This window comes from Eretmochelys imbricata, chromosome 8 (assembly GCF_965152235.1).
Source record: "Eretmochelys imbricata isolate rEreImb1 chromosome 8, rEreImb1.hap1, whole genome shotgun sequence".
NCBI lineage: Eukaryota > Metazoa > Chordata > Testudines > Cheloniidae > Eretmochelys > Eretmochelys imbricata.
Genome location: NC_135579.1, coordinates 78,499,547 through 78,520,614, shown reverse-complemented (window position 1 = coordinate 78,520,614; position 21,068 = coordinate 78,499,547). Strand labels below are relative to the sequence as shown.

At 41.0% G+C, this 21,068-nt stretch overlaps 1 protein-coding gene across 1 annotated transcript in view; it reads right to left on the bottom strand.

Annotated features, from left to right (window-relative positions):
- Window positions 1–2,617: 2,617 nt before the first annotated feature.
- The window catches only part of ODF2L (outer dense fiber of sperm tails 2 like), a 44,053-nt gene continuing 25,602 nt past the window's right edge, over window positions 2,618–21,068 (bottom strand). The window contains exons 12-17 of the mRNA XM_077824366.1: window positions 16,725–16,826; window positions 14,952–15,110; window positions 12,414–12,496; window positions 12,169–12,331; window positions 10,496–10,621; window positions 2,618–2,746 (exon numbers count right to left, since the gene is read on the bottom strand). Of these exons, the coding sequence (XP_077680492.1) occupies window positions 2,618–2,746; window positions 10,496–10,621; window positions 12,169–12,331; window positions 12,414–12,496; window positions 14,952–15,110; window positions 16,725–16,826 (762 nt within the window). The remainder of the gene's footprint in view (window positions 2,747–10,495; window positions 10,622–12,168; window positions 12,332–12,413; window positions 12,497–14,951; window positions 15,111–16,724; window positions 16,827–21,068) is intronic.

The window sequence follows — 21,068 nt, the reverse complement described above, 5'->3', positions numbered from 1 at the left end:
ACCCACAATCCACTAGCCAAATTTTACCTCTACCCGCATCCGCAAGCCGTCTCAAGGGCGGGAAGGAGCTGAGATGAGCGGGGGGGGCAGTCTTGCATGAAGTGGCAGCGTGAGGGTAGGGACTGGGGGTAAGGGGCGGTGCAAGGGTGGGGTCTTGAGGAGAAGAGGCTGTGTGGAGGGGGGGCTGAGCTGTTGAATGGCGAGCAGGTGCTGGACAGCCCCAATTCCGATCTGCCGCCCAGCCCCAGCCACTGGCTGTTGCCACCGGCCCAGAGCATATTGCACCCCCTGGTTGCCCGAGCTGGATGCCATGGGACAGGCACCGGTAGGATAAGAAGATGGTCCGATTTTATAGGGACAGTCCTGCTATTCAGAGCTTTTTCTTATATAGACATCTATTACCCTACCCACTCTGTCCTAATTTGTCATACTTGCTAGCTGGTCACCCTAGGTGCTGCCATGTGACAAAAGGCGCCAGAGTCCAGCTGCTGCTGCTCAACATGTACTTGCCAGGTATGGGGCCTGCTGCCCTGGGGGACATGAGGGCAGGACGGGGCCCAGGAGGCCCCAGCTTAGATTCCCCACCCCCAACATGTGAGGGCCTGTCCTCCCTGCGTGGACCTGGCCTGAGAGGACGAGAATAGGCTCCCAGGTCTTCTCTCCTGCTTCTCCCATGGCACTGACTTTCATCCCACCACTCCCTGAGCCAGGCAGCCCGGCTCCTTGGTCTCTCCTTCATGGTCTCTCCATCCCCTGCCAGGCACTGACTCTCTCCCTTTCCCTCTTCCTCTCTCTTCCCCCCTCACGTTCCCAGCCCAGGCAGCGTATTTATCCATCCCTATTTAAAGTGCTCTGGGCTCTGTTGGAAATCAGATGACCTTTTCCTGGACGTATTTCTTGGCTTAATACCTCTTGCTGGGTGGGGGAGGGAGGGAGGGGTCGCTGCTCCTGCCACAAAGGGGACTTGGGACCGGGCTGCGTTTTATAAGCTGCCCAGCAGGCGCTGAGAAGAAGCAAAGTGTCTCCAAAACGGTTTGGGAGTTGGCCGGGCGCGGCTCAGCTTGGCTTGGCCCTGTGCAAACGCGTATCTGTCTCCACTCCAGATCCAGACAGCCCTGTAAGGTTCTATCTGCATCTGCATCTGCTCAACTACCCGCAAAAATGGTCTACCGATATGAAGCGGATAGCCGCGTATTTGCAGGGCTCTAATTATTGCATTAAAGTAAAGACAAAAGGTTCAGGTTTTTCTAATTTCCTGGATAGCAGAGGATAGGTTAAAAGCAATTTACTGGAAATTCTTAAACCATGTATCAAATAAGAAGCCTACACTTACTACAGTGACCTTCATGTGGTTTAATTGGACTCTGCTAGGCTTTTAAAAGTAAACTTGGTACTGGATTCAAGGTTTTACTTCTGCATATCTTGATGTTTCTTCATTCATGATTTTTTAAAAAGGTTATGATGGTTCAGTATCACTAAACAGGTAAATTCTGAATGGTGGAGGAAAATATTAAACCTAATCAAAAGAAAATTTAGTATTAGTTTAAGGCAGGCAACCAAAAAGTTGTAATAGAAAGTACTGTGCTTGTGACACAATAATCAAATATACTTAAATAGTTTTCTTTAAAAAACAAAACAAAACACGTAGAGTGTAAACCAACAGAATACTACTTCATATACCATTAGCTTGATGATATGGATACCTAATTGCAAAATAAAAAAAGAAAATACTGATGCACCAATAAATATTTCATTGCTAGTAGTTTGTTATATATTGAGAAAAGATTATCATTAAAACATGTGCATGTAAAACAAAATAAGAAACGTCAGTTATATTTTTATATAAAAAGGACATTTATAGGATATTTAATATACATTTAAAATTTATATATTGAGATGTTTAGCTGTTATCTGAAACTATTATCCTTTAAAAACTATATCACAATTCTGTAAGAATATTTTATATTATGGCTATAGAAAACCAATTTACATAATCAGGATTTTCCTTCATTCTGGCCCCAGTTCAGCTAGGTACTTAGGCATGTGGTTTGTTTTAGGCACATGAGTAATCCCATTGACTTCAAATGAATTACTAATGTGCTTAATATTAGGAATATTCTTAAATACCTTGTTGAATTGGGGCCATTATCAGGAGGATTGTCACCACATTTAGTGCCTCCATATAATAATTTGAATGGATTTTCTTTCAATTATAGATTACACTTACAAAATATTAAGAATAGTATTTCTATTACTATCATGGTAGCTGGAATGCAAATTGAATCCAGTGAGATTTTTACAGCAACGGAAGTACAGTGAATAACAGGAACGCATATCTTTCATGGAGACTGTGCAGTTTTTCCCTCACTATTGTTCAAGAAATGCAGATTAGTAATGCCATGTAAACATTCAGAACATGATCAGACAGTGTATACACATCAGGGTAGGCTCAATTCTGAAAAACTTGGGAGTGAGAGCTTTGCTATGAAGCCCTAATGACACAGGGTTCAATCCAGCAAAGTGTCCTCAACTTCCATTGACTTCACTGAGAGTTAAGGACACCCAATAAGGACAGAATCTTGTCAGGTGCTATTTAAAGTATTCTAAATTAAAGAAATCAGCCAAACATTGTTACATATGAGTTTTTCAAGAACTGTACATAATTGTGGATGCGGTGGTTCTGGTTTTCTGATTTTTGTAGATTGTGCTCTAATTCTTTCAAACATACTTCCTGATGTTTCTCACTCTAAAGAAAAAGAGAGAAAGGGGATGCAAGTTAGGAATAAAATACAAAATAAAAATACAGTAAGACTAGCACTTCAAGTTTATAACCCTGTCCGTCATTCCCTAAAATTTTAGCCAACTTCACACAAACACAAGACCTCCAAAATGATCCCAAAAGCTTGAACCTATACATTATGTCTCCTGAGCCCAAATTGATCTGTTTGTATAACTTTATACTCTTAAAAAAGGACACTAGTCCTGGGATATCCTTTACAGCAACTGTCAAACGTTTTGGATTTCCATCATTAAACATTTGTGGCATCTTAATTCCAATACGAACTCAAAACTCGCATGCTTATTTTTTTAATGAGAACGTCTGTTACTGATCTTTAATGCAGCCTGATTTTTGTTGCCTATGTTACCCTTTAAAATAAAGGGTGAATGATAACACCATTTACTTGTTTATTAGATCCATATACGGTAAATTGCAGATTATTGTTTATGTAACAAATTACCATTTTTGGATTCTCTTTTATGCCTATCATAACATGGTTTCAGATGTGAGTTTCTTAAAATAACATTTTTCTTAAATTTTTTAGTCAATTATAACATTTAGATTTAATTCTAACATTAGATGAAATAATCAGGTTAAAATGAGCTAAAGAAAAAATTACCTTCTTGTGCCCTGCCCTGTTTCCAGCATCATTCTAACAGGAATAGAACAATTTGATTTTTGTTTTTCCTTTCCATATATATTCCCAATTTTATGGGTATGTAACTGGAGAAGGTGAACAATGGATACGTTTTGTGTTTGTTCAGAATAAACCTCCCCTCAGGCATAAATAATTCTCTTTTCATATTTATTTTGAACTGGCGCCTAAATACTTCCAGAATGAAAACCACTGAAAAATGTACTACAGACCTGATACAAAGGTATCAGAGAGATTCTGCTAAAAAATAATAGCAATGACTTGTAGTCCTTATCTAAAAGGTTTCAGACCCAGTTGGGAGATTTGGAAGTGGAGTTGCAAGATAAAATAATTTAGAATGCATGGGAAAGTCTCTGGTCATGTGACTCAAATTCTTTTATAAAGCTAAGTGAGTTGTAATAAATCCATGCTTTGAGGCCTGACTACGTTCCCATTGACCTCAATGTCAGAACTCCCACTGGTTTCAACAGAAGCAGGATCAGGCTCATAAAAATGACGATGTCCATAGGTATCATGGATAGATTTTTAGAGGTACCTTTCAACATGGGAAAAAACAAAAAAGGGGACAAGAACACCCTGCCCAAAATAGAAATGCCAAAGGGGGGAGGGGAGGAACACTGACAATGTTGGAAATAAGTTATAAAAACAGCTAACAGAACATCTTGAATATCCTTATTTGAAGCAGCCACAAAAGAAACTCATGTCTTCCTTGTTAAAACTCAGGTAGGGGGCTGAAATCTGTGGTCCTCTCCCATGGGTGGATATACCCCCCTCTGTTGGGGAGTGATATCTTTTCTCACTCAGGAGATTCCCCTGGAATTATTCTACTAATGCTTTCTTCCAGCCTCAAAGTGGCACAGGGTCATCCCTGTGCCTTCACACTTGGCTCTATAATCATCCCATGCCCCACAGAATATTTGGCTGTGTAGTTCCAACACTACTCCCATGGGCTCCCCACAGATTCAGCATTAATTTGCTTGCCAAAATCCTATATATTTCCAGGAGATCTGATACTACTTCTACCCCTCTGGATCATGCCTTCACAGCTGTAGATCCTTGACTCCTGTAGAGGGGATCAGGAAAGGCTCAGAATGATCCCATTCCAAGGCCGAGATCTGTCAGATACCACTTACTCTAGCCACTGAGGCAGAGGAGTCAATGTAGCCCTCAATTCTTACTCAGGTAAACTTATACTGACTTCACTGGCTAATCTGACCAATGTCCAGCTCAGCTGTTTGAACTATGTACCAGGTGGAGATTTGTTCCTTCATTTCTCCATGCTATTGGGAAAAAAAGATACACAGCAAGAGAAAACAAAAGCAGAAAAGAGTAAAAATGTAAGGCTATGGGAAAACAATTATGCATTGCTTCATAGAAAATCCTTTATGAACTAGAGTCCACAAACAAACAAACAAAGAAAAAAACAAACAACAAAGTCATTTGAAATGTTAAACACTCCCCTATTCTAGTGCAGGGGTCAGCAACCTTTCAGAAGTGGTGTGCCGAGTCTTCATTTATTCAATTTAATTTAAGGTTTTGCGTGCCAGTAATACATTTTAACGTTTTTAGAAGGTCTCTTTCTATAAGTCTATAATATGTAACCAAACTATTGTTGTATGTAAAGTAAATAAGGTTTTTAAAATGTTTAAGAAGCTTCAATTAAATTAAAATGCAGAGCCCCCTGTACCAGTGGCCAGGACCCGGGCAGTATGAGTACCACTGAAGATCAGCTATATAGTGGAATCCTGATTAATTGGGACTGAGGCCAGATTGCATAATCAAAAATTTGGATAAATCAGGAGAATGGGCGAGGCTCCAACTGTCTGCTCCAGAAGTGGCAGGGCTGACAACCCGAACCCCGCTATCCAGTTCAGTTAATATGGAGAGCCAAATAATGGAGGCGTGGACAAATGGGGTTCTATTGCATTGTTTTGTAAGAATAACATACATGCCTCTATAAGGTGCTTATGGATATTTTTAGTAAAAGTAATGGACAGGTCACGGCCCATAAACAAAAATTCACATGTACCACTGCTCAGGCCGTCTGTGGGGCCAGCGGCACCAGCTACTGGTTGGGCAGTCCCCAGGGCCAGCAGCTGGGGGATGCCGAGCAGCAGCTGGCGCGGCTGGCCCCTGGACCACCCAGCAGCAGCTGGTGTGGCTGACTGCAGAACTGCCCGAGCAGCAGGCTGTGGGGACGCTCCAGCAGTGGCCAGTGTGGCTTTCCTGGTGCTGCCAGCAACACACTAGGAAGCTCCTACTCCCTCTGAGCCTGATCTCCCACTTAATCTAATCTAATCTAATCTCCTCTCCTCTCCTCTCCACCCCTACCCCCACCCCCTTTTCTCTCACTTCCTTCCAGCCTTATAGATCCGGCTAATGAGGCTGGCAAGTGTGGTCAGTTATCAGGCAAAGACAGGGAGGTTCACCCAGCCCCAATCAGGGAGAATGTATTGGGGCTGTAGTGGCAGGAGCTGATTAAGGGCTTCTGTGGCAGCACCCTGCCACAGGTAGAAAAGGGTGTCAGCAGACTGAGGCTGACACCAAGACCAACACCAAGAGACAGAGATGCTGTGCAGGGCAGGCTGCTTCTCCCTGCCAGGGATGGAGTTAGCTGGGCTGATTAGTATTTGTACCTTAAACTTTTCTTGGCAGCCTTTGTAAGTAAGACTCATGAGTGTAGGTCTTTTATTGTTTCTACCCTGTATTCTAGTGCTTTGTACTTTTGAGGAACAAACAAATAATGCTTCATTTGGAAGACACTTTCTATGTCACTGCAAACTTACATTACTACATTTCCCTGAAGGAAACCTCTTACAGGTACCAAAAGAGAGTTGGGCCTGTGTGATTACTATGCTTGGTAAAAAGGGGTTGCAGCCCAGAGATCCAGTTTAGGAATTGTTGGACCGAGTGGCTCTACCTGGAGCGAGGAGCAGAAAGCCAGACCTGTCACCTAAAGGGTGTATTTGAGAGGAACTAAAATAAGTTAAAGGCGCAGCTTGCCCTGTAGCCATGACAGGATTAGCAGCTTCCACAGAAAAATCTTACTCTCAAGAATCCAGCCCTCAAAGAGCCAGCAAAGAGTCAACATTACTCCTGGGGGGGAATTCTGCGCCACTGCACGTGCACAGAATTCATGTACCCAACAGATTTCTTTGCTTCCGTGCAGAAAAATGACTTCTGATAGGGAAGCCACAAGAACAGTCATGCACCCCTCCCCAGCAGCCCAGGTGTGTCGTTTTGGGTGCTTGGAGTAGCTGGCGGAGAGGTAAATTGCTGCTGGGAGGGGGTATTTGGGGACCTACTGGCAATTGGCTCCTACCAGAGCTGGGCTTAGCTGCTAGCCTTGGCTGGGCTGGGGGAGGACGGGACTTACTCTTCCTCCCAAGGAGAAGCCATGTCCAGGTCAGATAGGAACCTCCCCCAGCTACAGAAAGCTCCACCCTCTGGCTTTCTGCCCCCATCACTCCTCAGCCATGGAGGGAGGGGTGATTGTACAGGGAGCTGCTCCCCCATCCATGCAACTCCCATGCATCCAGACCCCCCATACCTAGATTTCCCTGCCAAGCCCCACCCCTCCCCGGCTCACCTACCGAGCCCCTCCTCCCTGGCTCCGGACTCCCAACCCTGCACCCAGACCCCACCCCCGCTGAGACCCCTCTACACTTAAATCCCACCTTGATGAGCCCCATCCCCTACACCTGGACCTCCACCCCACCAAGCCCCACTCCCCCAACACCTGGATCCCCCTGCTCAGACCCCGCCGCCAAACCCTATCCCTCCACACCCAGACCCCCCTTGCTGAGCCCTAACTACCTTCATCTTGACCCTGACTACACAAGGATGAACAGGGAGCAGCCAAAAAAAAGCTAACTTTGTTCTCTGTCTCAAACTTGGAAATCTTTAACAGACTTCACAGAAATATCCAAAGTAGCATAAGAAACTAAATTTTCCCTGCAATACTGCTTATCTTTGTCAGCGATGTGCCTTTCCATTCTTATTGTATCATTTCTATCCATTGTAAATTGTTTTTTATTTTATTATAATTAAAGACACATCAAAACAATTCTGTGATAATGGCCATCAGTTTTGGGTTCCTCTCCCCCCACCCCCCACAAGCTTCTAGAGAGTTTAAAAAACGTCCTGTGAATCTTAAACCAGAGTTCATGCTAGAAGGAGAAAAAGACCAGTTCAGAATGTAAGATGATCAGGTATCAGATCAGAATGTAGGTGATCAGGTGTAGCCAGAGTTCCTTTTGACAATATGCCACCTTCAGTTTAGCTGGAATTCATCTCTTCCCCCCGCCCTTCACAAAAAAAAATGTCTATGAAGATTTATGTAATGTTCATCCATCTCATGAAGGATATGAGAGAAAAATGAATTTTTTTTTAAATTAAGGGGGAAATGTTTGTTACCTTTGTGGTGTTTATGTGGCCGTTGGCCGAAAATACCATTTCATCACCATTCTTCTCAGAGATAAGAAACATCTCTTTCAGGAGAGCTTCGACCTCCCCTTCTCTGACCAAAGGTTACTTGAGATTTTTAATCATACAAATTAATCAGTCAGAGAGAATAATTTCTTTCTAAGCAAAAGATTTAATAAATATGATTAATTAGACACAGTCCAATTCAATCTCCAACTTTACTGAACTCTGGGGGGAAAAAGGACAAGACAATCCATTCTGCTTGTAGTAGTAAAAGTTTGCTCTGAACATCTGTCTGAAGTAGACCTAAATGAAAGGACACCAAAGGCCCAATTCTGATTTGACACCACTTTTTACACTAGTGTATCTAACGACTACAGTTAAGTTAAACCTGATGTACTACAGGGTCAGAATCAGGCCCCGGGTCTCTGAAAACTTATGTATCTCTTTGTGTACTGTTGTCTCTAGCCTGATGCCATGAACTCAAGGGCCAACATTTTCTATTTGGATACCTAAAGTTAAGCACCTGGGATGCAATTTTCAACAAGTAGAGGATTTAGACATGCCTTCCATTAACAATAATGGAAAATGTGTTGAAATCCCCAAGATTGCTTTGAAAATCTCCACCTAAATTCATACTTTGGCATCTAAATAGCTAGCCTGATTTTCAAAAGGTGCCAAGCCCACAATACCTTCTTGAAATGGGGCCCTGATAGGGTAAGTACCAATGTGCCACACCTAGGAGCTGCAAGTGCTTGAAACCTTTGAAAATCAGGGCACTTACTTAGATTCCTATATAAGGTTATGAGTGCCTAACTTTAAGCACTCATGTTTGAAAATTTTGGCACAGATTCCTGGTAAGATCAGATTCTTTTACCAGCTCAGAAATACATTTATCCACTTCGCTAAGTAGGTATGGACTTGCTACCAATTTGTTTGTGTCCAGGTGAGCCTTTAGAATAAGGAGTAGCCCTAAGGGAGGTTACTAAGGGGTCTTAGCAGAGTAGACAATCCTGCACTAATGTAGGAAGATGGATTAACTATCCTAGAGATCTTTTCCTAATCTGTCATCTATAATTCTGTGCACAAAATATGCAGTCTTTCTGATAGCTTTATGCTTAACTGAATTATGTGAACTGACTTTTTGCCCCAAACTATGTACAAATTCATTTAGAAATATATTCATATATTTAAAATACTTTAGCATGTAGAGATTAAATTAACTAAGAAGTTTATGATCAGTGTTAGTAAAGACCACACCACACGATCCATTGTCCACAGCCAAGCTCTAAGATACAACCGCATTTGCTCCAACCCCTCAGACAGAGACAAATACTCACAAGATCTCTATCAAGCGTTCTTACAACTACAATACCCACCTGCTGAAGTGAAGAAACAAATTGAGAGCCAGAGGAGTACCCAGAAGTCACCTACTACAGGACAGGCCCAACAAAGAAAGTAACAGAATGCCACTAGCTGTCACCTTCAGCCCCCAACTAAAACCTCTCCAGCGCATCATCAAAGATCTACAACCTTGGCGGGGGGGGAGGGATAGCCCAGTGATTTGAGCATTGATCTGCTAAACCTCAGGTTGTGAGTTCAATCCTTAAGGGGGCCATTTAGGGCTCTGGGCCAAAAACTGGGGATAGAGCAGGGGGTTGGACTAGATGACCTCCTGAGGTCCCTTCCAACCCTAATATTCTATGATTTTATCCTGCAGGACGATCCCTCACTCTCACAGATCTTGGGAGACAGGCCAGTCCTCGCTTACAAACAGCCCCCCAACCTGAAGCAAATACTCACCAGCAACCACACACCACACAACAAAAACACTAACCCAGGAACCTATCCTTGCAACAAAGACCATTGCCAATTCTGTCCACATATCTATTCAAGGGACACCATCATAGGATTAATCACATCAACCACACTATCAGAGGCTCGTTCACCTGCACATCTACCAATGTGATATATGCCATCATGTGCCAGCAATGCCCCTCTCCCATGTACATTGGCCAAACTGGACAGTCTCTACCCAAAAGAATAAATGGACACAAATCAGATGTCAAGAATTATAACATTCAAAAACCAGTCGGAGAACTCTTCAACCTCCCTGGACACTCAATTACAGACCTAAAACTCGCAATTATTCACCAAAAAAAACTGCAAAAACAGACTCCAATGAGAAACTGCAGAACTGGAATTAATCTGCAAACTGGACACCATTAAATTAGGCTTGAATAAAGACTGGGAGTGGATGAGTCATTACACTAACTAAAAACTATTTCCCCATACTAATTTTCTCCCTACTGTTACTCACACCTTCTTGTCAACTGTTTGAAATGGGCCATCTTGATTATCACTACGAAAGTTTTTTCTCCTGCTTAAGCCCACCTTAATTGATTAGTATCGTTAAGAGTTGGTATAGCAACTCCCATTTTTTCATGTTATATCTATATCTTCCTACTGTATTTTCCACTGCATGCATCTGATGAAGTAGGCTTTGGCCCACAAAAGCTTATGCTCAGAAAAATTTGTTAGTCTCTAAGGTGCCACAAGTACTCCTCGTTCTTTCTGCTGATACAGACTAACATGGCTACCACTCTCAAACTGTCAGGAAAGAGATAGATACTCACATTGTTTAATTTGCAGACAAGTCGCTTTTGCTCCTCTCGTCTCTCTCTCAATTCAGTTTCCAGAGCCAATATTTTTGTCTGAAGAGCTCTCTCCTTGGATGAATTTTTTTCCACCACTTCAGACTCCTGTGATGTAATGAAAGAACAAAAAGCTATATATATACCTCTACCCCAATATAACGTGACCCAATAGAACACAAATTCAGATCTAACGCAGTAAAGCAGTGCTCTGGGGGGTGGGTCTGTGCGCTCCGGCAGATCAGCGCATCTGGCTCCGACACACTGCTCTAAACGGCATGTTAAGGGTGCCGGGCTGGGGCTGAGGGGTTGGATAAGGGGCAGAGGGGGTTGGATGGTTCAGAGGTTCTGGGGGTGGAGCGGTCAAGGGACAGGGAATGGGGGGCATTGGATAGCGCATGGGAGTCCCGGGGGGCCTGTCAGGGGATGGGGGTGTGGACAGGGGTAGGGGCAGTCAGGGGACAGGGAGCAGGGGTGTTGGGTAGGGGGTGGAGGTCTCTGGAGGGGGGGTCATAGGCGGGGGATCTCTGGAGGGGGTAGTCAGGGGACAAGGAGCGGGGGGGTTGGATGGTCGGGGGTTTTGAGGTGTCAGTCAGGGTGGGAAGTGACTTAATAACGAAAATGCTCGAAGCCAAAGCAAGTTCGATATAACGTGGTTTCACCTATAACGCAGTAAGATTTTTTGGCTCCCGAGGACCATGTTATATCGAGGTAGAGATGTAGTTACATATAGGCCTGAATTTGAAGCCCAAAACAACAAATAATTATTTTAAACTATTTTATGCTACAATTGATCGTCTCTTCCATATTACTGGTTATAATCCTCCCTCTATTCCCCACCAATTATTTTGAGCACACATGGAATACATTCTGATTTAAAATTAAATAAGTTGTCTCATAGGAAAATACTGTCCGAATGATTAATGGGGGGAAAAAAAAAGTCTGACTCATCTGTGAATCTGTCCTGAACTGAGACTTATTCAGAGTATGTCAGTATTACTAGAATATGAGAACAATCATACAACTGTAGGTTCTACTTTACTTATAGTTAATTTAATGGGGACATTATGACTTCAGATATATATTTTCTGATTGTACTGCAATAGTTACTTGTGATGTAAGTTCCAACACTTCACCTATTTGTTTTATTGCTTGAAATCTATCTTTTCTGTTCATGACCACACAAAAACTTGTACATTTTGAGTGTGGAAAGCCCTCTTCTGACATTAGAAAGACTCAGTATCAAAGTCCTAGTAGACTGCACATTCAAAAGGAAAATGAAAAAAAAGGCAAGCTGAAGCTTTTGATCAGAAACTCTGTCACTTCTGCACATTTAAATATTGGATGGTTGAAGCTCTTCATGTTGTTTGAAGGAAAGAATTCCTTTGTATAAAGATGGACAAAATCCCGGCCCCATTGAAGTCAATGGGAGTTTTGCCATTAGTTTCAACAGGGTTAAGAAATCCAAAGTTCTTTGTATTTATTCAGGCAAAACTCCCATTGACCTATTTTTCCACACGTATGGAATGATCTACCTTTCTTGATTTGTCTGACCATCACACCTCCTCAAGCCCATTGTTCTTTTCCAGGTTTTTCTTTATTTGAAAATGGGAAAAACTGCAATCAAATTTAGAAACATATTACACCATATATACCTTTTTTCTGCCTTCTTCCAAAGCAGCCTCCAACTGTCTGGCTAAAGCATCATATTCTGCTAATTTCTCTTTAAGCTGCAATTCACTCTGCTGAAGACTCTCCTCTTGGTTTGCCAGCTGATGTGCAAGTTCTTCATTTTGTACTTCCATCTTTTCTAGCTGTCTTTATGCAAAAGAGATACAAATGAAATTTGATTAAGAGGAGAAAAATGTAAAAGTGAGTACTAGTCAGATATCACATTTACCTTTTAAGATATTCATATTTCTTCTTAATGTTACAATTTTCCTCTTCCAAAGAATGGTTTCTCAAGAACCTGTTGTCATCCATCTGTGAAAATGATGTTTCCATGCTGTTTAATGGAGATTTGCACAGGACATTTTAAGCCAAATCAAGCTTGCCTTATTCAAGCTATCCTATTAGAATCAGTGGGCCTACTTCATCACCATGGCAAGCAGTATTTGGCCTATATCTGAAGCAAATAAAATACAACTAATGTAGCAGACTATAATGTAAGCTAAAGACTTGTTAAGGCATGAATTTAGGGCTGGCTTACACCCTGCAACCTAATGCATTTAGTTGAACCGGTTTAAATCAGTGCAAAATCTGGCTCATAAAGCTTTTTTCTCCATTTTAAAATTATTTTGTCCTCACAGTATATAAAAAGTGCTTGGAAGCTTGATAATGATATTTGTTTCCTTACCATTTTCTTACATGTACAACTGTTGTTATGCAGGAGCAGCTTAGAAGTGCTGTCTGATGGATTTTTTAAAGCACCAAAGCATTTATTTTGAAAAGAGCAATAAACTTTGCAAAAATATATACTAGACTTTAACTATATATATTAGACTATAACCAGATCTAATAGAAGAAAAATACTGATTTGAATTTAAATGTCTTGTTGACAAATTAGTGATCAGATTCTGATCACAGGAACACAGTGAAAACCTTGAGAAACATCACTGATAGCTTTCAGAGTGGTAGCCGTGTTAGTCTGTATCAGCAGAAAGAACGAGAAGTACTTGTGGCACCTTAGAGACTAACAAATTTATTTGAGCATAAGCTTTCGTGGGCTAAAGCCCACGTCATCAGATGCATGCAGTGGAAGATACAGAAGGAAGATATATACACACACACAAGACATGAAAAAATGGGGGTTGCCATACCAACTCTTAACGAGACCAATCGATTAAGGTGGACACCATTAAATTAGGCTTGAATAAAGACTGGGAGTAGATGAGTCATTACACTAACTAAAAACCATTTCCCTGTGCTAATTTTCCTTCTACTGTTACTCACACCTTCTTGCCTACTGTTAGAAATGGGCCATCCTGATTATCACTACAAAAGTTATTTTTCTCCTGCTGATAATAGCCCACCTTAATCGATTGGTCTCTTTAAGAGTTGGTATGGCAAGCCCCATTTTTTCATGTTAAATCTATATCTGTATCTTCCTACTGTATTTTCCACTGCATGCATCTGATGAAGTGGGCTTTAGCCCATGAAAGCTTAGGTTCAAATAAATTTGTTAGTCTCGAAGGTGCCATAAGTACTCCTCGTTCTCATCACTGACAGAGTTCCTCTGCATTTAGGGCTCAATTCAGGACAGTCTCCCTATTCAGGAAAGCATGGAAGCATTAGATTAACTTTAAGCACATACTTAAAATTAAACACATGATTAAGTGATTTCCCGAATTGAGGCCTTGGACAGGTTTAAGTGAGAGCAGAAGCTGGTTCTAGATCTATAAAGATGACCTTTCCAAGAAATTTAACATAAAATCCAGAGCTTGTATTTTTATAGGGACCATAAAAATAGCACATGGGACCTCATTCTGTTTCTAATGGCGTCATCGGAAGTTCTGCCACTGACTACCTGTCAATAAGTTTTAGGAGACCTTTTCTGGTTTTCCCCATTAATTCCAACACTTCCCAGAGCTCTGCTGTCACAGATTATTCTAGGCCACAAAAAAGATATATGGTCTGTCACATAAATTTAAATTTAAAATAAAAAACTGTAAGTTTTTATTCTGAACACGGAGAGAAAGACAATCTTTGAAAAATGAAATGTATATAAAAAACAGGAGGAAAAACATGTTCAGGCCCTTAATTAGTACTACAAACAACAGTGATTAAAAAACTCTAAAAATTAATTGAAATCATCTTTTTTAGAAGTCTGAAGTGTCCTTTTTAGTACATTTATACGTAAAATACAATATAACTTGTAAAATAGAAAGGATATAATTTACTGCTTTGAAGTTTATGATTTATAGTCATTTCCCTGAACAAATATTGCCCAGCTTATGAATTAGACATTATAATATCATTTTTTAAAAATGTAATATTTTCATTACATGAAAAAAATCCAGAGATTGAAATTACTCCATTAGATATAATGGTGTCCTTTAGAACTGTACAATACACTAACAAGGAAAACTTTCTGGGATTCAGCTGGGGATTCACATTTAAAAAAACCTAATTATTCAAAAGGGAAGAGGGTGTTTTGTTTTGTTTTTTGTCAGAAAGCTCTAAAATCTAAACACAAAAGTAAATAAGAATTTTCGGTTAGGGAATGAAGCTGCAATTTCATTTCTCTAAACGTACAGAAAAATGTAAGCAGACCATATCACAAAGAGCATCACGATTGCTGCACAAGGAACTTTTGTTGTATTAAGCAAGTACGTGGCTGAGAGAACATTGATATGGGTTCCCTCAGATGGCAAAACTACTCCCAAGACTTTCTTGATAGTTTAGATACTTTACTATTAAATGGTTATGCTTTAAGCACCTGGACCTGTAGCTTCCTAATGGTTTTTGATTTGTCTGCATAGCTCCTTTTGTAGGACAACAGGTTTTCCTGATACTCCTGCAGCCTCTCTTCAGCTACTTTCAGTAAGTCACGAACACGTTCTAACTCCTTCAAGTGAGCCTGCATCTGGCTCCTCACCTGCACGGTAGCATTAAGGGAAAACAGGTAGGTGCAAAACCATAAATTAATTGTTAAAAATCTTCAAATGTTTTCCACATGGTTACATACATAATACGTCTAAAATTCTACACACATTTTTGCATAACGTTATTCCTCCAATAATAATAGGATGACCAGATGACCTGATTTTATAGGGACAGTCCCGATTTTTGGGTCTTTTTCTTTTATAGGCTCCTATTACCCACACCCACTGTCCCGATTTTTCACATTTGCTGTCTGGTCACCCTAAATAATAATGAAAAATGTAATTAACATTACGGCACAAACTCATCCCTCCAGCCCTATATTTTAGTTAAGGCTCAGTGAAACTGGAAATGTAATGAAATGTTAATGAAAAGTAATGTGAAATTTTTCAACAATTTATTGTATGTGTATTGCATTCCTAAAATGCTGATTTATTGGGACATTGTGTAACATAATTTTTTCACAGTGAGGCATGTGAAAGCTCTAAAAGCTTTTTAGATGAGACATTCTGAACATGAGGATTATAGTGTAATTTTGGAAGGCAGTGGCAAGTGCCCTCCTCAGCCGCAACAGCCACATACAACACTTTTCAAACATTGTTTAGTTATGAGATAGGCAAATACCATATCCCCATTTTACAGATGAAGGTTGGAACAGAATGTGACTTGCTGAAGGTCACACAGCAGGTTATTTTCAGAACCAGAATAAAAACCTAGGACTTCTCACTGTGAGGCTCAGGCCTAATCTTTAAAACCATGGTGCCCTACAGGGGAACCAACACCTGTCTGTGTCTCAGTAAAAAAAAAAAAAGGGGGCAACAATATTTACCATAAAGGAAATCCACAAACATATAGCAATTAAGTTATATGCAGTCACAGATAATCAGGTAAAGATTATCCCAATTTTACTAATTCAGAAACTGAAGAGCAGAAGGGCTCTACCTTCTGCTGCCTACCATGGCTAACAATGAACCAGGGAAGAGTCACGGGGAGTGAGGAAGCAGAGTGTAGAAGATACCAGAGATCTATGTAGAATCATAGGACTGGAAAGGACCTCGAGAGGTCATCTAGTCTCCTGCACAACTATAGTATCTGCACAGCTGGGAATGTTGCTCCCCCCAAAAGGAAGAATTTGTAGGATGCTTAGCAAAGCAAACCTTATAGTAATTTCCTTCTTCCCTGTCCAGCTTCCACAGATTTTCTTAAGGACGGGAATAAGCTAGGCCACTGATTAGTATTTAAAAGCAAACAAACAAGTCAATCTGAACATTCTATGATGGGTTCACAAATGGTTATAGTGTGGACCACACCTTAATTGAGAGCAGCTTATGGACCACCTCCTCCCTAGTCACTGTCCTGGGTACGACTGCCGCTCCTGCTCTGCAATTCTCACTCTGTGGTGATTACAGCAATTGCTTACAGGGAAAAGTAGTGTTAGTGAAGTATTTAATATATTTTTGGCATCTTTTTATGAAATTTAGTACCTGGAAAACAAGAAAGCCAGCACCTTACAACCACCAGCAAGTGGTTCCCAGGCCAGTCTGAGGTTCACTGTTCTACAAAATACCATGAAACCATGTTATACTGTTTATTAAAGTGGACTACTTACCTCACTTATCTCTAAATCTTTGGCTTCTATTATTTTCTTTTCATTTAACACTTTTTCATATCTGACTTTCAGTTCTTCTGCTTCTGTTTGTAATTTTTGTACCTAGGATACAATATATTTTACATGTATTTGCAAATGCAACTCCATCATTCCTTAAAGCTGGAAGCATTTCTGGCAAGCAACAGCCTTTCATTTCCCTAAATGGTACTTTGTCTTGACCTGCACTTACTTATTCATCTTCTCTATCCTCATCATTGCCTTCACAACTGAGTAGGCTGCAGAAACACTGAATACCACCCAAACTGCTGAGCAACTGTGGAGACTGCTCCTCATTCCAAGCCATGTATTGTACTCGTACAGATACAGAAAGCCTATTTTGACTTTATGTTGCCCCCAAACGTATATCTTTGCAGAGGCAGAAACTGTGACTCCACCCTATTTGACTGTCATCTGACTCATTCACCTGAGGCCGCTTGCATCACTCCCCAGTCGCAACAACGGCAGTTTTCCTTCCTTGCCATGTGACACCTGGTCAACCTGATGAAGTCAGCCAAATGTGTAAATGGCAAATGTAGTCTTCTGGGACTCAAACAAGACCAAATTACTTTTCAGATGAGGTTCCTCTGTATTAATTCAAGCATTGTTGTTATTTTTTCCATAGGCAAACTTTTCTTGTCCTGCAATTAAAACTCATCTAACAAAGCCCAAATAGTATTAACATATTCATGTTAAGACACACAGACTTTAATGAAAAGCCTCTGTGCTTATCGTGAAAAAATCCCCACAATCTTTGAAACAATTCACTTGAATTTACACAGGCACTTGACGCTCACTGCACTTTAAAGTTACTTTATTACATACAGTAAATAAAAGGCAACAAGTGGTTAATTAATATGATTTATGAGCACTTATATCTTTCATTTCAAAGGCTTTGTTATGGCCGAAGGCCATATGCAAAAAGTTATAGAGACATAAATATGAATAGATCTACCCATTTCAAGAGATCATACGTCCATGTCTCCAAATTTCAAAGATTCTCCATCAATTTAAGATACATGGGGTCAAATTCATCCTTGGTGTAATGAATGTTGCCTGTCATTGACTTCAGTGGGAGCTGGACTGATTCTAAAGGGTCAAGGCCAACATTTTCAAAATTGTGTGCATAAATGTAGGCTCCTAAACAAATTTTTTGGCACCTAAATATCTGGTGTGGCTTTCTAAGGTGCACAGTACCCAGAAGCTCCTGCTGAAGCCAATGGACCACCATCTTTAAAATGATCAAATTGTACACGCTTTTAGTTAGACAGCAGTAACTGGATTTCTATTTCTTGTTGGTATAAACATATTCAACATTAATTTACCATAATTTAGATTTGGTGCGATGAGATCTTATTGCAGACTGAAAAATTCTGTCTGTGAAAAAAGGGCTGTACTGTTTAAAATCATGGAATCATAAAATATCAGGGTTGGAAGGGACTTCAGGAGGTCATCCAGTCCAACCCCCTGCTCAAAGCAGGACCAATCTCCAACTAAATCATCCCAGCCAGGGCTTTGTCAAGCCTGACCTTAAAAATATCTAAGGAAGGAGATTCCACCACCTCCCTAGGTAACACATTCCAGTGTTTCACCACCCTCCTAGTGAAAAAGTTTTTCCTAATATCCAACCCAAATCTCCTCCACTGCAACTTGACACCTTTACTCCTTGTTCTGTCATCTGCTACCACTGAGAACAGTCTAGATCCAGCCTCTTTGGAACCCCCTTTCAGGTTGCTGAAAGCAACTATCTGTTTGTAATGTATTTAACAGAGAGAAATACTACTTCAGTTAAAAAGAGCTTTTACACTGCAGAATACTTAAAGGTAAACCCATTCTCCTTGCATGTGTTTCACAGGTTTTCCATGCCTCCAACTTCTGTTACTTATCAAAAATATATGTGCTTCAACAAGGAATTTCCCCCTTTGTATTCCAATCTCTCCTCTATCTCATCTTTGCAGTGAAGTCAAAATTACATCAATCATTTCCACTGTAACAAATTCTTATTATAAAGAGCAAAATTATGGCTTCACTGCAGCAGCAAGTAAGTGGAGAAGCTGGGCTGAGAGGGAGAAAGTTTTTTCTGAAATAAATGTAATCAAGAGAAGCAGTGAGGAAACTAAGTTCCTGGCATCAGGAAATGATATTTGTATTAAAGTTTTCTTTTTTCAAATTTGCTGCAGTGTGACAGACCCCGCTTCACAGCAAATATTTTGAAAGGGCAACTCTGAATATAAAACGCCAAATTTAACTGGTAATATAATGGCTCATTATCCACCATGGAAAACGAGCTGCAGCTGTTGTGTGAGAGCAGTTGGCTGTCCAATCCCTTCCATCTCAAAACAATGGGTGTCAACTAATGGTAGCCTATTTCTGAAGGTCATTAGTTTGGACCCTAATACCTACTTAAGGCTGGATGTGCTAAGGAACTACCTCTTGTCTCTTACAGCAGGCTAAAAATTTTATTGTAGCTCTTTGCTCCATAGGCAAGGCCTGTTGGCAGGGTTTAGAGTTTGTAAACTGACTACTTCCTGGTCAGTAATTATAAAATATGACGAGTCAGGGATGTCAGTCAAGTGTGCCCTTACGCTGTCACCGAATTCTATAAAATATCTGATTTCATCATGCTAAAATTTCCTCTCTATAAACAAAGGCACATACTACAAAGGAATTGCTAAGGAACTTAAAACAGATTTATAAAATATGGGCTTTGTTGGTATTTCCCTAGCACTGAGACAAAATATCCATATGCCATATAAACAGGCTGCCAAAACATTACTCTAGTGTTGCCTCACTAGTCCCAGGACTGTTACCAGTTGTCCTGGTCTGTGGGGATCTTGCTTCTGATGAGCTTGGAGAGATTATTTGAAGGCCAGAAGAGGGAGTTCACGAAAGATTTCTTTCAGGGTGGGGTCCTCATCAAGTAAGAGGTGTAGTAGTTTGATGATACCCTGTATGGGTTCCAGTGTTGGGTGGTAGGTGACAACTAAGGGTGTGCATTTGGAGTGGGTTTCATTTCTGTACTGAAGCAGGTTCTCTCCAGGTATTTGGGTGGTCCATTCCATGATGTGATCTACTTCTCAGGTGGAGTGTCCTTGTTTGGTGAAGGTGGTTTTGGGTGTTTTAAGGTATGTATCCTGGACTTTCTCCTTGGAGCATATTCTGTGGTATCGGAGTGCCTGGCTTTAGATAACAGATTTCTTGGTGTGTTTGGGGTGATTAATGGATCTATGAAGGTAAGTATGGTGATCCATGGGTTTCTTGTATATAATTGTCTCTAGGGTTCCATTGTTGAAGCTGATCATTGTGTCCAGGAAGTTGATGCTAGCATCGGAGTGTTCCAGAGCGAGTTTAATGGGTGGGTGGTGGTTGCTGAAGTCATGGTTGAAATCTATGAGGGAACTTAAGTCATCTGAAATATCATTGATGTATCTCAGGTATATCATTGGTTTCATGGTGCATTTGTCCAAAAAAATTTCTTCAAGGTTTTATCTGTTAACTACAGCCAGGTACTCAGATACCATTGACTATGCTCCAAGGAGAAAGTCCAGGATACACACCTTAAATCACTCAAAACCACCTTCACTGAACAAGGACACTCCACCAGAGAAGTAGATCGCATCATGGAACAGGCCACCCAAATACTCTGAGAGAACCTGCTTCAATGCAGAAATACACCCGCCTCTGACAGCACACCCCTAGTTGTCACCTACCACCCCACACTGGAACCCATAAGGGGTATCATCAAACAGCTACAATACATAGTCGATGTGCACCCCATCCTGAAAAAAAACCTCTTACATGAACCCCCTCTTCTGGCCTTCAAATACCCACCCCCAACCTCTCCAAGCTCATCATCAGATGCAACCTCCCCGCAGACCAGAACAGCAACTCAAAGCGACACCAGATCCTGACAGAACAACAGATGCAAAACCTGCAGACTTATCTCCACTACTACCATGATCAACACCCCCTACAATACACCTTTAAAGATCCATGGGTCCTACACATGCTTATCACAACATGTGGTTTACCTCATTCAGTGCACTAAATGCCCCAGTAACAACTATGTGGGTGAAACCAGACAATCGCTATATTCTCGAACGAACTCACACAGGAAAATGATAAAAGACAAAAATACCATATCACCTGTGAGTGAACAATATATCTGACCTATCAGTCCTCATCCTCAAAGGAAACTTGCACAACACCACTTTCAAAAGGAGAGCCTAGGAGCTTAAATTCCTAACTTTGCTAGACACTATAGCCCTGTCTTCACTACAAAGTTTTGTCAGCAAACACTGCCTTTTG